At 42.0% G+C, this 17,330-nt stretch overlaps 1 protein-coding gene across 8 annotated transcripts in view; it reads left to right on the plus strand.

Moving 5' to 3' along the window:
* TPX2 (TPX2 microtubule nucleation factor) overlaps nucleotides 1-15,511 on the plus strand; it is a 63,272-nt gene extending 47,761 nt beyond the window's left edge. For 4 of the 8 annotated variants that reach the window (XM_009437018.4, XM_009437020.5, XM_001153892.8 and 1 more), the window contains 6 exons: nucleotides 6,511-6,606; nucleotides 7,615-7,791; nucleotides 8,169-8,315; nucleotides 11,152-11,263; nucleotides 12,114-12,301; nucleotides 14,681-15,511. In XM_009437018.4, coding sequence (XP_009435293.2) covers nucleotides 6,511-6,606; nucleotides 7,615-7,791; nucleotides 8,169-8,315; nucleotides 11,152-11,263; nucleotides 12,114-12,301; nucleotides 14,681-14,791 — 831 coding nt within the window. In that variant the 3' untranslated portion in view covers nucleotides 14,792-15,511. The remainder of the gene's footprint in view (nucleotides 1-6,510; nucleotides 6,607-7,614; nucleotides 7,792-8,168; nucleotides 8,316-11,151; nucleotides 11,264-12,113; nucleotides 12,302-14,680) is intronic. The other 4 variants (XM_063802796.1, XM_024352034.3, XM_009437021.5 and 1 more) reach the window with 1 other exon arrangement.
* The last annotated feature ends 1,819 nt before the right edge of the window (nucleotides 15,512-17,330 follow it).

The following is a 17,330-nucleotide window of genomic DNA, read 5'->3' on the forward strand; positions in this document are numbered from 1 at the left end:
CCATGCCCAGCTAAGTTTTGTATTTTTAGTAATGACTGGGTTTCACTACGTTGCCCAGGCTGGTCTTGAGCTCGTGGTCTCAAGCAATCCACCTGCCTTGGCCTCCCAAAGTGCTAGGATAGTAGGCGTGAGCCACTGCACCCAGCTGAACTACATTTTTGAAAACACTGATTAGGAAATTGGTTTGTCAGTTGTGTGTACTCTAGAAATGCTAGGGTGAAGTAGTAAGTAGGGAAGGGTGACCAGAGTTCATTCAGAGTTAGTTGAGATCTTAGAGTAGTTGTGTACCAGGTTATACCTGTGAAAATTCTGTGTAAACAGATCTGCAAAGCACTAGGTAAGGTGTGACCGAATTGATACGATTTGCGGAATGGAAGTGTTTACCAAATCCAGCTGGTTCTCAGAATCCTCTGGGGCTCTTATTACATAAACAGATTTGTTGGGTACATCACAGAGGGAGCCCAGATAAAGCACTGAGTATGGTGCCTGACACGCAGTAAGCAGGGGTATTATTAATAGTAATTGTCATTTTATTGAGTGCTTACATTGTCCTGAGTACTTTATGTAGATTGTCTTATTTATGTCTGATTACACTTCTAAGAGGTGGAGTCTATACTTATCCCTATTTTTCAGACAAGGGAATAAACACTGAGAGGTATCTAGTATGCAGAACCAGAATCTGAGCCCATCATCTCCTTAAACACTGTATTATTGTACCCTACAATGCTTACTGTTATCATATTTATTTTGGCAAATGAGGTTTCTGAGTTTGACACTGGCTGTTTGCAGGTTTCCCTACTAAAATTTCCAGTGATTTGACTTCAACTCTTGGTTTCTAGAGAAGCATAGCATAGGAAGAGATGTTAGATGTGTTTTCTTCTACCCGCTTCACTTTTCAGAAAGGGAGGTTTTGAAAGGGGTGCAAACCAAAAAGTATGAGACAGGTCTCAATCAATTTAGAAGTTTATTTTGCTAAGGTTAAGGATGCATGCCTGGGAGACAGGTCTGTACCTTTCTCCAAAGATGATTTTGAGGGCTTCGTATTTTAAGGGGAAAGGGTGGATAGTGGGGAAAGGGGAAGAGATTTTGAAAAGGTGTGGGTAGGTAAGAGGCAAATGGTTGCATTCTTTGTTCACATGTGAGAGGGGGTAGAGGAATAGTTACTTATGCATTCATCTAGTTCAGTGAATCTGCATTTTTACATAAGATAATTAGGGCAGAGGAAGCAATCAGATACGCATTTCTCAGGTGAGCCAAGGGATGACTTTGAGTTCTGTCCTTTGTCCTGTACCTGTGAAGATAAGCTATCAATTTATATTGTCAGGGTGAAATTCAACAGAACTGTTTTAGGGTGAAGAACTTGGGGCCCCCAAGGAATTTTCAAGTGGGCAAATTGTGAGGGAGGTATGTACCTTTTTCATCTTTGAATGGGAGGCAGGTTTGCATGTTTTGCATGTTGAAGTTCCTAGCTTGACTTTTCTCCTTGGCTTACTGATTTTGGGGGTCCCAAGATTTATTTTCCTTTCACAGGGGATTATAGCTTGCCCATGGAAACATTTAAAAGAAACATTTATAGGAGAGTAAGTCGGCCAGGCGCAGTGGCTCACGCCTGTAATCCCAACACTTTGGGAAGCCAAGGTGGGGTGATCACCTGAGGTCAGGAGTTGGAGACCAGCCTGCCCAACTTGGTGAAACCTTGTCTCTACTAAATACAAAAAAAATTAGCCGAGCGTGGTGGCAGGCACCTGTACTCCTAGCTACTCAGGAGGCTGAGGCAGGAGAATTGCATGAACCCAGGAGGTGGAGGTTGCAGTGAGCTGAGATTGCACCACTGCACTCCATCCTGGGCAACAGAGTGAGACTCTGTCTCAAAAAAAAAAAAAAAAGTCTTTGAACTTCTAGTGTTGGACTTTTACAGCAGAATTTAAGAGCCCACCTTCCAGAGCCTGATGCAGCTTGTCTGTCTGATGCTTTTGTTCCCCATCCACGTCCCTGCCAGTGCTGAAGCTGTTTCGTGTGTCCTTACAGTGTTTCCTGTGCACTTCCACTTGTGGTTGATAAGTGGCAAGGGGACAATAAATAGAGTTGATGAAAGATGGGCTTAGGCAGCAGTGGGCCCAAGTGAGGCAGAAATGAGAAAAGGACTCCTGGGGCAGAGGTGGAGTGACAAAGCCTTGAGCACGAGGGTGTGAAATGTGAACTTGGTGCTGACCTCTATTGGGCAGCCGGGGCACCACGGAGGTGGATGTGGTGTCAGTGAGACCAGTGAGTAATTTTAGCAGAGATACTTTAGGGATGACTTGGGGAGGGCAGCAGGCTTTTTTTAAATATATATACTTCCCAAAATAACATTGCTTCAGAGTAGTTTCCTAACTGCCCTGGGACAGGCCTGAGATCCTGTCCCAGGGTACCTGGGGGGCACATCCTGTCTTAGGGAGAGGTATTCACCTCCCCATTCCCATCCCCAGTCCTGGCTGCTTTTCCTAAATGCATCATCTATCCACCCACATTGCCCCATTCTAACCACATATCACCTCTTTAGAGATACCTTCCCCTTCATTGAGGGAGCATCCCTCTAATAACCATTAGCTCCATATTCTGCTGGGTTTCTTTAGAGCACTTGTGAAAATTTGGAAGTATTTAATTTGTTACATCTTCATTGTCTCTTTCCTCCATTAGAATGTGAGCTCCCTGCTCACGCCTGTAATCCCAGCACTTTGGGAGGCCGAGGCGGGCGGATCACGAGGTCAGGAGATCGAGACCATCCTAGCTAACACGGTGAAACCCCATCTCTACTAAAAAAAATAGAAAAAATTAGCCGGGCATGGTGGCGGGCGCCTGTAGTCCCAGCTACTCGGGAGGCTGAGGCAGGAGACTGGCGTGAACCCAGGAGGCGGAGCTTGCAGTGAGCTGAGATCGGGCCACTGCACTCCAGCCTGGGCGAAAGAGCAAGACTCCGTCTCAAAAAAAAAAAAAAAAAAAAAAAAAAAAAAAAAAAAAAGAATGTGAGCTCCCTGAGAACAGGGACCGTGTGTATCTATATTATTCACTCTGTATCCCCAGCCCCTAGCATAGTGACCACCACAGCACAAGCACTCTGATATCGGATAACTGAGTGAGTAATAGTGGAAGCTGACATGCACCTAGACACTAGGAATTCAAAGATGGTATAAGACAAGGCCCTTGTCCTCAAAGCTTTCATAGTCTGGTAGAGCATATAGATGTGTAAATGAGTAAATATGGTAATATTAACCAACATATGTTCATTGAACAGTTACTATGGGGTCTTCTAGTAGGTTATATGGGAAGACAAAAGAATGCAAATGACAATATTCCAGTCCTCAAGGAGCTTATAATTTAAAAAACTTAAAATAGCAAAAAAAACAAAAACAAAAAAAAAAAACTTTCTTTGTTTCTGTAAACCCAATTTTCTTTTCATTATTTCTAATCGAGACCCTAGTTAACTTCGATGGAAGGGGGGCTGGGGTGTGAGTGGATAGTTGCTGCAAAGATGATTTTCATAAATCATCTTTTCCTCTCCCCTAACTAATTAAGAGATTGAGCTCACTCATACATATCTCCTTCATGGCCTACTTATTAGAGGTTTCCCTTGCTTCTCTTTTAAAATGTAGACATTTCTGTTGGGTGAATGCAGAGAGAGGGAATTATTTCAGAACTAAATGAATCCTCAATTACTTATTTCAATTACCTTATTTTATTAAAAAACCCCAAGGCCTAGAAGGATATCTGATGTGTTCAAGGTTATACAGATTGGAAGTAGAGCTGGGCTGGAACAGACAGACCCCTGGCTTCTTGCTCACTATTTGTCTCTCTTCCACTTGCCCCTGGTGCATTCAAGCAAGATGCTAGTGTCCACATGTCTATAGAAGAGCAGATTTTGTTGTTGTTGCTGTTTTATGGTAAACATCATTTGACAACCCATTTCTTGGAGTTTTGTCACTCTGAATACAAGATCTGCTATATTGGATTTCACTATGCTAATGATTCTAGCATTCTTTAGAAAACATATAAGAAATTTCACAGCAGAATGAGCATTCTCAGTGGTCACCTTGAGAGACTGTAAATCCCTTCCGATGATTGTGATACTGCACAAAGCATTTTGGAAAAGCCATGCATCTTGAATCCTGAGATGAGCCTTTTGGATCCCTCCCAGGATGACAAATCTTCACGTGTATTTTAAACATTAATTTGCTTTTAGGATCTAGTCTAAGGTTATTTGGAACTAAAACTTCTGAGTAGTCCAAGATAATAGAGGTGGAAACTATTTGTTAAATGAATAGTAAAGATTGAGCAACTGTCTTGCATGGTCCAGAAAGTACCTTTGAAAGCCACTCCAAGAAAGACATTCCAAACATGTTTTGAACGGTTGCAGCATTGTTGGGATTAAGGAGAAGGCTCCCAAGGTATCCTCCTAGAGTCCAAGGTATAAATTCTGTTACTCATGTGTTCATTCATTCTTACTGCATTCATTCAACAAACATTTACTGAATGCTTTATACTTGCCAAGGTCTATGTTAGGTACTTGGGTCTGATGGAGTAAAATAGTCTCCATCCTCGAAGCACTCAGGCTAGCAGGGGGAAATGAACATCTAAATAAATAAGTGCAATTAAGTTTTGTATGGACTGTGATAAAACCATATACAGTGGGATAAAGGGGTCAGTTCTGTAGGTCCTGGGAGTGGAGAGATCTATTGAAAGGCTTTATAAAAAAGGAAAGGCTTTATAAAAGTGGAGGCTTGAAAAGATGAGTTGGGTGCTTTCAAGCAGCCGGGGCATTTCAGACAGAGAAAGCACAAGCAAAGGTAATGAGATAGGAACCATTTGGGGAGCGACCAGTAGTTCGTTGTGGTTGGAACGTGATATGTAAGGAGGGGTGAGAGGTAAGGCGGGAGAGTCAGGAGGGTACCAGATTAATGCTACTACTAAGGAGGCCATGAAGGAGATATTTATGAGTGAGATTCAAGCAAGTGCCTTGTGTTTCATGAAAAGGAATTTGTTATGCTGTTGTAGGTAAGCAATAGGAGCCATTAAAGAATTAATTTTTTTTTCTTTGAGACGGAGTCTTGCTCTGTCGTCCAGGCTGGAGTGCAGTGGTGCAATCTTGGCTCACTGCAAGCTCCGCCTCCTGGGTTCACGCCAGTCTCCTGCCTCAGCCTCCCGAGTAGCTGGGACTACAGGCACCCGCCACCATGCCCGGCTAATTTTTTTGTATTTTTAATAGAGACGGGGTTTCACCGTGTTAGCCAGGATAGTCTCGATCTCCTGACCTCGTGATCCACCCACCTCTGCCTCCCAAAGTGCTGGGATTACAGACATGAGCCACTGCACCTGGCCTAAAGAATTTTAAGTCAGGAAGTAATGTGATCAAGTGTGTTTTAGAGTAATAATGTGGACTACATGCAGACAATGAATTGGAGGAATGAGTTGTGGAGCTGAAAGACTGTTAGGAGACTAGCAGAATGGCACAGGCAATAGCTGAAGTGGGTCTGGCAATGAAACTTTAGGGAAGAGCAGAATAGAGAGCTGATGGGGGCAGGATGTGGACACGAGTGTAACAAGAAATTACTGAGGTTTTGTTTTGTTCTTAATCGATCTGGCCGTACACTTCATTCAAAACAGCAGCCAAGAGATACCATTTTGCAGTTAGGATTAATTGCCAGATTTGTGATAGAATATAAATTCTGTGTGAATCAAAAAATGCTATGGAACAACTCTCTAAAATGTGTTAGTTTTAAATTATGCGCACAATATGATACATGTCATTTATTCCACAACGATTTGAAATGTTAGCAGTGTTTTAAAATCATTAAGGAAAAATCTTCAGGGTAGTTGAATGTGTTGGAATTATGAGATATAAGGCTGGGTGCAGTGGTTCACGTCCGTAATTCTCACACTTTGGGAGGCCAAGGCAGGAGATTGCTTGAGGCCAGGAATTTGAGACCCATCTCCACAAAAAATGATTAGCTGGGCAAAGTGGTGCGTGCTTGTACTCCCAGCTACTCAGGAGGCTGAGGTGGGAGGATCACTTGAGCCCAGGAGGCAGAGGTTACAGTGAGCCGAGATTGCCCCATTGCACTCCAGCCTGGGCAACAGGGTGAGACTCTGTCTGAAAACAAACAAACAAACAAATAAAAGGATTATGAGATGTAGAAAATTAAATTTCTCTCTTAATTCACCCTCAAAGAGATATGAGAGTTGACAATTTGGTGTTCTTTCCCTTTTATGTTCTTTTATTTTCTGTGCTTAGATTAATTATATTTTAAAAACTCAAAAATATCATTCTAGGCCACGTGCAGTGGCTCACACCTGTAATCCCAGCACTTTGCGAGGCCAAGGCAGGAAGATTGCCTGAGCCCAGGAGTTTGAGACCAGCTGGGCAACATAGTGAGACCCTGTCTCTACCCAAAGGGGAAAAAAGGATTTAATCTTCTCATACAGCTTAGTGGAGATCATTTTGTGATATCTAATTGAGTTGCTTACTCCTTTCAGGGTGTTCCTGAAAAGAAGGTACTTCCAATCACCGTCCCCAAGTCACCAGCCTTTGCATTGAAGAACAGAATTCGAATGCCCACCAAAGAAGATGAGGTGATTCCCTGGGAGTAGGGGGGTTCTTTTTCCTTCTATATAGTCAGTCAATCTAAGCCTTATCATTTATTAATCTTAATGGAGTTCAAAGGCAACCACTCTTTTCTGGACTTGTCTTTAAGAATGGGTATGAACATTTGTTCATTTTTTTTGTTCCTCCAAGAACAAAGTAATTGGTAAGGGTATGAATTTTCTGCTCTTAGTGATAACTAGTTACAATTTATGGAAACAGTAAGGAGCAGTTAAGCATTGGAGGCTTGTCTGCTGTAGCATTGAAAATCAGCTGCTCTTTGTAACATGGATCAAAAGTTGCACTTTATTTTGCCTTAGATTGTCACTATTCAGTGATGGACTTTGAAAATTCATACTAAGCAATTACATCCACCTTGTCCTATCTCCGTTAACCCAGAGGAGTTGCAAAGGTGACTGTGGTGATCGTTTATGGAATTGTAATATATAAACTGTCATTGGTCAGGCCAGTTTCTTGTTACATCTCCCATTTTATCTATAAATATCCAGAGTTAGGGTAATTTTATAGCAGATTGCAAGCATAAGCCTTTTTATAGGTTCATTTGAAACTAAAATACGCAGTAATCTTGTGTTACCAGCTTGAACCCAAACAACTTGGTCCTATTCTGGGTTTGGCAACCATTAAGTCCCAGTCACATGTTTTAATGAAGTCTAGAGGCTGGGTCAAAGAAGAGACTAAGGTATATGCTTGGTTGGGACCGATCTTCTGATGTTCATTTTATTCATAATGTTAGATCTTATTTAGTTTTTACAACATTCCTGTGGAAAACTAGATCTTTTAAGAGTAATTGTGTTAGCCCTTGGTGGTAGATGACTTACCTAAGTCATCATCCTTCTTGGATAGAAAAGGAAGCTAAGACTTCCTTTAATTTTGTTTTAATTAATGCCACATATTAATATAATGTCTTCTGACTCCACATTCTGGGGAAGTTGGAGAGAGTGAGGAGTCTTATTTCTAAACTGCAATTTTTTCCCTAGGAAGAGGACGAACCGGTAGTGATAAAAGCTCAACCTGTGCCACATTATGGGGTGCCTTTTAAGCCCCAAATCCCAGAGGCAAGAACTGTGGAAATATGCCCTTTCTCCTTTGATTCTCGAGACAAAGAACGTCAGTTACAGAAGGAGAAGAAAATAAAAGAACTGCAGAAAGGGGAGGTAGGTGTTTCCATTTCTGCAAGTAGTGTAATACTATTCTTTGATCCCTCAAAGACAGTTTTTTCTGTAGCACTTTTAACTATAAAATCACTGACTTCTTTTGATCTTTCTAAGAACCCTATAAAATATAAATGGGACAAGTAATTTAAATAATCCTTCTGGCACAAGGAGGTTAAGTGACTTGCCTCTGATCACACTGCTGGTTATAGGCAATATTAGGAGGAAAGCCTAGATTTCCTTTTGAACCCATTATTCATTCTTTCATGCTGCTTTGAAAGGTGTCCTTCCTTATTTTTCAGATTCTTCCAGATATTCTGGAGCAGCTATTGCTTTCCAGCTAGTCTTTATCTTAAACCTCATGTTTTCTTTTCTGTTAGGTGCCCAAGTTCAAGGCACTTCCCTTGCCTCATTTTGACACCATTAACCTGCCAGAGAAGAAGGTAAAGAATGTGACCCAGATTGAACCTTTCTGCTTGGAGACTGACAGAAGAGGTGCTCTGAAGGCACAGACTTGGAAGCACCAGGTAGGGGATGGGGAGAGCAGCCAAAATGTTAATTGCTTGGTTGGTTGATTGTACAGGCAGACCCACCATACTGAAATCACCTGGGTTAACATGCTACATTGTTTCAGGGGCTCTCACTGTAAATCAGGGGTCAGCACATTATTTCTGTAAAGGGCCAGATAAGAAATATTTTAGGTTTTGTAGGTTACATATGGTCTCTGTCACATAGTGTGTGTGTGTGTGTATGTGTGTGTGTATGCACACATTTTGTTGTTGTTGTTGTTGTTGTTTTTTGAGACAGAGCCTTGCTGTGTTGCCCAGGCTGGAGTGCAGTGGCGCGATCTCGGCTCACTGCAAGCTCCGCCTCCTGGGTTCACGCCAGTCTCCTGCCTCAGCCTCCTGAGTAGCTGGGACTACAGGTGCCCACCACCAAGCCTGGCTAATTTTTTTATATTTTTAGTAGGGATGGGGTTTCACCGTGTTAGCCAGGATGGTCTCAATTTCCTGACCTCGTGATCTGTCCGCCTCGGCTTCCCGAAGTGCTGGGATTACAGGTGTGAGCCACCACACCCAGCTACATGTTTTCAACTCTTTTTTTGTTTGGTTTGAGACAGAGTGTCGCTCTGTCACCCAGGCTGGAGTGCAGTAGTGCGATCTCGGCTCACTGCAACCTCCGTCTCCCAGGTTCAAGTGATTCTCCCACCTCAGCCTCCCGAGTAGCTGGGATTACAGGCGCGTGCCACCACGCCCAGCTAATTTTTGTGTTTTTAGTAGAGACAAGGTTTTGCCATGTTGGCCAGGCTGGTCTCAAACTCCTGATCTCAAGTGATCTGCCCACCTTGGCCTCCCAAAGTGCTGGGATTACAAGCATGAGCTGCTGTGCCCAATCAACTCTTTAAAAATGTAAAAACCATTCTTAGCTCAAGGGCTGTCCTAAAACAGGTTGCAAGCTGGATTTGGCCTGTAGGCCAGAGTTTGCTGACCCCTGCTCTAAGTGATCACCTGGGAATGTCCCCTGCTCCAAGTGATCACCCGGGGAATGTGGGAACCGACAGGCTTTTCTGGAGTTGGGAGTCTCTTTAAGATCTTATCTATTCCATCTATTAGACTCATTCATTGTGTTTATTCCTTTCTGTTGATGCATTGGTAAGAAACAGTATGGGAGAATAGATTGAAATATACAATGCTGTTTTTCTCAGTATGATGTGCTATTTGCTCTTTATAAATGACAGGTGATTTAAAACAATTAATTGGTTATTTGCTGATTTAATTGGGATCTAATTCTACGTGGCTGGAAAAAATTTCCCCTGAATTTCTAAGATTTTTGGGATTTTTATGTCATCATTAATCTGGGATTCTTTCCAAAAGGAGCTCTAGGCTATTGTTTGTTTGTAGGAATTACCCCTCCTGAAGCCCGAGAGTTGTAATGGCTTACATGACTGAACGTTGGTCCCCTGTTGGTGTGGTTCTCTAAGAAACCTTAGGACTGTTGCCTTGGAAATAGTGAATTTTCCCCTCTCAATGACCAAGACACAGAATATCTGTGTAGGGCATTTTCTGCAAAGAACAACAACAAAAACAATTGTTTTAAAAAGCTTTTCAGAAATATAAAAGTAGGGTGAATAGTATAATGAATTTTCATGAACCCATCACCTGGTTCTATAGTGATCAAAACATGAAAAGTCTTGTTTCATCCCAACTTCTACCCACTTATCTTAAGCTGGATACTTCTACCTGTGTAAGATTACTTTGAAACAAATTCTATGTAACATCCCTTTTCATCCAAAAATACTTCAGTGTATATATTTAAAATATAAAGACTTATAACCACAATAATATTCTCACACTTTAAAAGATTAAAAATAATCAAATATCTGCACATTTCTCATAATTTTTTAAACAGTTGAATTGTTAAAATCAATATCCATATATAGTCTACATAGTGCCTTTGTTTGCTAAATCTCCGAATCTTCTTTCAATCTATAGGCTCCTCTCTTTGCATTTTATTTGTTGAATAAACTGGATTGTTTGTACTGTAGATTTTCCACAATCTGGATTTTGCTGATTGCGTTCCCACACAGTTGTCTAACATGTTCCTCTGTTGCTTGTATTTCCTATAAATGAGTAGTAAGATCTGGAGGCTTGATTCAATTCTGGTTAGATTTTTTTTTTTTGGAGGTGGGAAGAATACTTTATAGGTGATACTGTATAGTTCCTAATGAATCATGTGTGAAGGCAGAAAATGTCTAGTTGTTTATTTTTATGATATAAAGATAGGTCTTAAAAGTACCTTTAAAATTTTTTGTTTTTTTTAATTGACAAATAATGTACAGATTCTTGGGGTACATACTGATGTTTCAATATGTATAATGTGTAATGATCTGATCAGGGTAATTAGCATATCCATAATCTCAAACATTTATCATTTCTTTGTGTTTGGAATCTTTTTTTTTTTTTAATTTAAAAGTAAACTTTAGCACACCAACATGGCACATGTATACATATGTAACAAACCTGCACATTGTGCACATGTACCCTAAAACTTAAAGTATAATAATAAGGAAAAAAAATGTGAACATAAACTAAAAAGGAAAAAAAAAAGTAAACTTTAATGTCGAAAATGCAAACTTGGGAATCTTAAAAGTATCTTAAAAATGCTTTCTAGTTCTCAGTGAGTTCAAATGTTGTCAGACTGATCTGTTCATTGTAAAGTTTGTGTGAGAGATTTTTACTAGGGTTTATATTAAATCTGCTATTTTTATTGATGAAGCAGTTCAGACATTAGAACTTAAGTTATTGAGGTAGTGGTCATAGAAAGGTGAGGCTTTGCTCATCTGACTGACTTTCTCTCTAATAGCTGGAAGAAGAACTGAGACAGCAGAAAGAAGCAGCTTGCTTCAAGGCTCGTCCAAACACCGTCATCTCTCAGGAGCCCTTTGTTCCCAAGAAAGAGAAGAAATCAGTTGCTGGTAGTATTATATGTACTCTGATGGGACTCGGGCAGAATTGTCAGACTTCCCAGTGGGATGCTGGAATTCAGTGTGTCAGTACAATGCTGTGTCAACTAGAAGCATTTGACTTTAGCAGATGGTAGCTTTTCTTCCCCTAGACCCAGTTTTTTGCCTTTATTGAACCCAGCAGCTATGTTGAGTTGCAGGATGTGTTAGGGCCAGATTCGTTTAACATGAACCTTGGCAGAAGCAGCTGGCATTTCAACAACAATGATAGGTTTTCCCCATCCACAGAGAAACAAGTAAATGAGGGAGGGAGAGCCAGTATGGCTTTCTGGAATTCATCCTGAAGCAAACTTTAGATATAAAACATTTGATTCCTTAGACACTGGGCAGTGTGCTAGAATACTGGGATTCTACCGGGTGTGGTGGCTCATGCCTGTAGTCCCAGCACTTTGGGAGGCCCGGACAGGAGGATCACTTGAGCCCAGGGATTTGAGACCAGCATGGGCAACATAGCAAGGACCCCATCTCTTTTTCAAAAAAATCTTTCCAAAAAGGGAAAAAAAGAATATTGGGATCTTTCTCCTATGTCTGCCTGAAAATCAATCACTATATAGTTTTGTGCAAGCTACTTTATGTCTTTGCCTTTTTCCCAATTACACTGGACGATTTCCAGGGGCCCTTTGAACTCTTAAAATTCTAAAACTTTTTGTATTTAGTTGGCTCTACCTTTCTCCCAATGGGGCTTGTTTAGAGCACAGTCTTCCTGTTAGTGTGCATGTCTGTGCCACTTGCTCATTCCAGGGGGTGTAGGTTTATGCAAGTCCTGCTTGTGCACCAATATTTTTTCTGTTTCTGTACTTAGAGGGCCTTTCTGGTTCTCTAGTTCAGGAACCTTTTCAGCTGGCTACTGAGAAGAGAGCCAAAGAGCGGCAGGAGCTGGAGAAGAGAATGGCTGAGGTAGAAGCCCAGAAAGCCCAGCAGTTGGAGGAGGCCAGACTACAGGAGGAAGAGCAGAAAAAGGAGGAGCTGGCCAGGCTACGGAGAGAACTGGTAACTGGGAGCATGAGCACTGACGAACACAAACATGCCTCTGTTTTATTTTACCTGTACCTTACCTTGTACCAGACAGGATCTAAGGTAGCCCGCAAGGCTGTACCAAAGACAATGAGTGAAAGGGGGAATTGCACAAACTGAGGGTGGTGATGAAGTTGAGTTGTGAATGAAGCTAACGATGTGTACATTGTGATCTAAGTAGGAGCTGTAATTTTGGCCCTTTTTAGGAACCAACCTGTCAGTTACAAAACTCGCAGTGTTCATGAGACATAAGACAGTTGTTCAAAAAATACATTTATCCCTTTGATAGTGAATTTTTAGACAGAATTTCTTCCGGAAGTTTTCATAAGGAGGACAACATGTGGTATAACCATGATGCCTTTCCTAGGACTGTTTTTTATTTATTTGTTTATTTTATTTATGTAACTTATTATTTCCTCTGGGGTTAAGAAGCACCACTGAGTTTTGTAATTAGACAAGAATACATAGCGAAGGACATGGGAATTAAATGGCAACTGTATTTTTGTTTTAATACTGGGCCCAAACTCCTTGGAGTTATAGTGTTCGTCGCTCCAGGTAATCCTCTACTAACATAATTATTTAGATGTTGGTTATCCAAAAAGAAACCTGAACTCCACATTAAGGACCAATCTGCTAGGAGGGCAGCAAGTTGTGTTAACTGTGTTAATGAGGAAGCAGACAGTTTTAGATGGAACTTCGTATGATAAATAAAAAAAGAAAGGGTCATGGGGAGATGTTGGTAAAAGGTTACTTAGTTACAGTTAGATGGGAGGAGTAAATTTCAAGAGATCTATCATATAACAAGGTGACTGTAGTTAATGATATATTGTATTTTTGAAAACTGTAAAGAAAGTGGATGTTATGTGCTCACACTACAATGTTAATTAACAAATGCATTATCTCACATAGTAACCATTCCATAATGTATGTCTACTTTAAAACATCAGCGGTACACAATAAAAATATACAGTGTTATCTGTCAATTAAAAAGAAAGAAGGCCAGGAATGGTGGCTCACACCTGTAATCCCAGCACTATGGGAGGCCCAGGTGGGTGGATCACTTGAGGTCAGGAGTTGGAGACCAGCCTGGCTAAAATGGCGAAACTCCGTCTCTACTAAAAATACAAAAATTAGCCGGGCATGGTGGCACGCACCTGTAATCCCAGCTACTCGGGAGGCTGAGGCAGGAGAATTGCTTGAACCTGGGAGGCCCAGGTTGCAGTGAGCCGATTGTGCCACTGCAGTCCAGCCTGGGGGTGACAGAGCGAGACTGTCTCAAAAAAAAAAAAAAAAAAAAAGAAAAGAAAAATGTGTAAGTTGTTGAGGTTTTGTCTAAAAGTGCTATACTACAGCTGGGTGTGGCAGCTCACACCTGTAATCCTCACACTTTGGGAGGCCAAGGTGGGAGGATTGCGTGAGCCCAGGAGTTCAAGAAAAGCGTGGGCAACATAGCAAAGTCCCATCTCTATTTTAAATAAATAAATAAAATGCTAGACTAGCAGTTGAAACAGCTATTGGCAGCTATTGGCATAGGTGATTATGCCCATAGGAAGGTTCCACGGACACACTATTTAGGAGACCAGCCTCTTGGTAAAATCTAGACTACCATTTGCTGAGTGAATGAGAAAATAGTATAATCCCCACTCTATATACACTCATACAATCAGCCTTTTTTCCCGGCCTCAACTTTGATTTTTCTTTAGCATTTGGTACCTGCCTCTTGTGTTTGTCCCCATTATAGAACTGCTTCTTGCAGCAATTCTCAACATAACTGATGGCAACATTGTAAAGCACAATTCAGTCAATGCTGGTTAACTCTCTACTAATCCGGCTTGATTTAGGATTGATTTTAGACTACCCTAAAGGATGGATGGGACCATGCCTTCTTTAGCCACCCTTCCTGGTATGGTTGTTGTGTTTTGTTTTTGCTTTTTCCCCAGGATTCAGGCTTTTGGTGAATATTTATAGTCAGTAAACTTAAGACTGTACTCTGGGAAATTCTTAGCTTGTAACTTCTCTGCTATACTTGAGTACAGCCCTATTATACCCTAGTAAATCACACAGGACATAGGTTTGGCATTCTTTAGTGAAAGCTGAGGGACTTGAGGAGACTGTGGCCTAAAGGAAAGCTGGGGGACCCAATAGAGACCTGAATAGAAACCCTTTTGGGCTCCAAAGCACATGCACTTTTCCATCATACCGTGTTGCCCCCCAGGCCCCACTCCCCACACCTGAAACTAGTGACTGGGATCTGTAAAACTCTACAAACATTTTCTCAAAAAGAAAAAAATAAAAGCAATTATAAGCGTAGTTCTCTGACATCCCTCTCACTGGTAACTTTTCCTTACTTTGCAGGTGCATAAGGCAAATCCAATACGCAAGTACCAGGGTCTGGAGATAAAGTCAAGTGACCAGCCTCTGACTGTGCCTGTATCTCCCAAATTCTCCACTCGATTCCACTGCTAAACTCAGCTGTGAGCTGCGGATACCGCCCGGCAATGGGACCTGCTCTTAACCTCAAACCTAGGACCGTCTTGCTTTGTCATTGGGCATGGAGAGAACCCATTTCTCCAGACTTTTACCTACCCGTGCCTGAGAAAGCATACTTGACAACTGTGGACTCCAGTTTTGTTGAGAATTGTTTTCTTACATTACTAAGGCTAATAATGAGATGTAACTCATGAATGTCTCGATTAGACTCCATGTAGTTACTTCCTTTAAACCATCAGCCGGCCTTTTATATGGGTCTTCACTCTGACTAGAATTTAGTCTCTGTGTCAGCACAGTGTAATCTCTATTGCTATTGCCCCTTACCACTCTCACCCTCTCCCCACTTTTTTTTAAAATTTTAACCAGAAAATAAAGATAGTTAAATCCTAAGATAGAGATTAAGTCATGGTTTAAATGAGGAACAATCAGTAAATCAGATTCTGTCCTCTTCTCTGCATACAGTGAATTTATAGTTAAGGATCCCTTTGCTGTGAGGGTAGAAAACCTCACCAACTGCAGCAGTGAGGAAGAAGACTGCATGGATTCATGGGGAGCCTCACAGCAGCCACGCAGCAGGCTCTGGGTGGGGCTGCCGTTAAGGCACGTTCTTTCCTTACTGGTGCTGATAACAACAGGGAACAGTGCAGTGTGCATTTTAAGACCTGGCCTGGAATAAATACGTTTTGTCTTTCCCTCCCTGAGTGTGTTATTTGATGTTTTTAAATCTGTTAAGCCCCTTTGGAGGTCACATCTTATTGGGAAATGGGTAGTTTGAGAGGTGGGTCCAGGAACTTTTATTTTTCGAGATGGAGTCTCGCTCTGTCGCCCAGGCTGGAGTGCAGTGGCGCGATCTCTTCTCACTGTAAGCTCTGCCTCCTGGGTTCACGCCATTCTCCTGCCTCAGCCTCCCGAGTAGCTGGGATTACAGGCGCCCACCATCATTCCCGGCTAATTATTTTTTTTGTATTTTTAGTAGAGACAGGGTTTCACTGTGTTAGCCAGGATGGTCTCGATCTCCTGACCTTGTGATCCACCCGCCTCGGCCTCCCAAAGTGCTGGGATTACAGGCGTGAGCCACCACGCCCGGCCCAGGACAGTACTTTGTAATTTTTTTCTGTCTTCTGTCAGAATATCTCCATGTTCTGTTAACTCTCTCTCAGTAACCACTTAATCATGTATGTTATGCCTTCACACAGACTGTACCTTCTTCCCTAAAGACTCAGCTCAAGTTAAATTTTTTTTTTGAGATGGAGTCTCGCTCTGTCACCTAGGCTGGAGAGCAGTGGCACGATCTCTGCTCACTGCAGCCTCCCGCCTCCTGGGTTCAAACGATTCTGCCTCAGCCTCCCAAGTAGCTGGGATTACAGGTTTGTGCCACCATGCCTGGCTAATTTTTCTATTTTTAGTACAGATGGGGTTTCACCATGTTGGCCAGGCTGATCTCCAACTCCTGACCTCAAGTGATCCACCCGCCTTGGCCTCCCAAAGTGCTGGGATTACAGGTGTCAGCCACCGCGCCCGGCCTAAGTTAAATCTTCTTTAGAAATCTTTCCTTGACCTCTGACCTCCTCAGTAAAGATGGTCACTTCCTTCTTTGTGACTCCCAAATGTTTCTCTTTTTTTGAGATGGAGTTTCACTCTGTCGCCCAGGCTGGAGTGCAGTGGCGTGATCTTGGCTCACTGCAAGCTCCGCCACTCAGGTTCACGCTATTCTCCTGCCTCAGCCTCCCGAGTAGCTGGGACTACAGGTGCCCGTGACCACACCCAGCTAATTTTTTGTGTTTTTAGTAGAGATGGGGTTTCACTGTGTTAGCCAGGATGGTCTCGATCTCCTGACTTCGTGATCCGTCCGCCTCGGCCTCCTAAAGTGCTGGGATTACAGGCATGAGCCACCGCGCCTGGCTGTGACTCCTAAATGTTTCTTGTATACATCTCGAGTAGAGCAGTTATACTATATCTGAGTTACTTGAACTTGTTCACAAATTAATAGAGATACAGATATGTAAGTTCCTTGAAGACAAGAATTGCCATAGCCATCTCTTGTTTATTGTGGCTGGCACAGAATTGGCTTAGGTCCATGTTAAACAATATATTTTCTTTTAGAATTCACATCATTTTTGAGTATCAACTCTTATCATTCATTGCGTGTGCTAGGAGATACAAAAGCATCTGGATTCTGCCCAGGCTAGTCCTAGGTACCATATATAACCTGAAACTTATTTTATATTCATTTTTTTATTCAGTGAGCATATATGAATCTCTTATGTACAAGTCATTGTAGTCCCAGCATTAATTGACAAAGCAAGATGGTGTTTCTCACAGTATGATTTGCAGATCCTGGTCCTCCTGAACCCCCATAAACTGATGCGTGAAGAGTGGAGAATGAAGGGGTGTCCTGGAACCAATTCTCCACGGATACTGAGGGATGACTGTGTATACCTTAGCACTGTTCTAGTCTCTGGGAATACGTCAATGAACAAAAAAAAAGACCTTGCCTTCATGGAGCTAACATTTT

This window comes from Pan troglodytes, chromosome 21 (genome assembly GCF_028858775.2).
Source record: "Pan troglodytes isolate AG18354 chromosome 21, NHGRI_mPanTro3-v2.0_pri, whole genome shotgun sequence".
NCBI lineage: Eukaryota > Metazoa > Chordata > Mammalia > Primates > Hominidae > Pan > Pan troglodytes.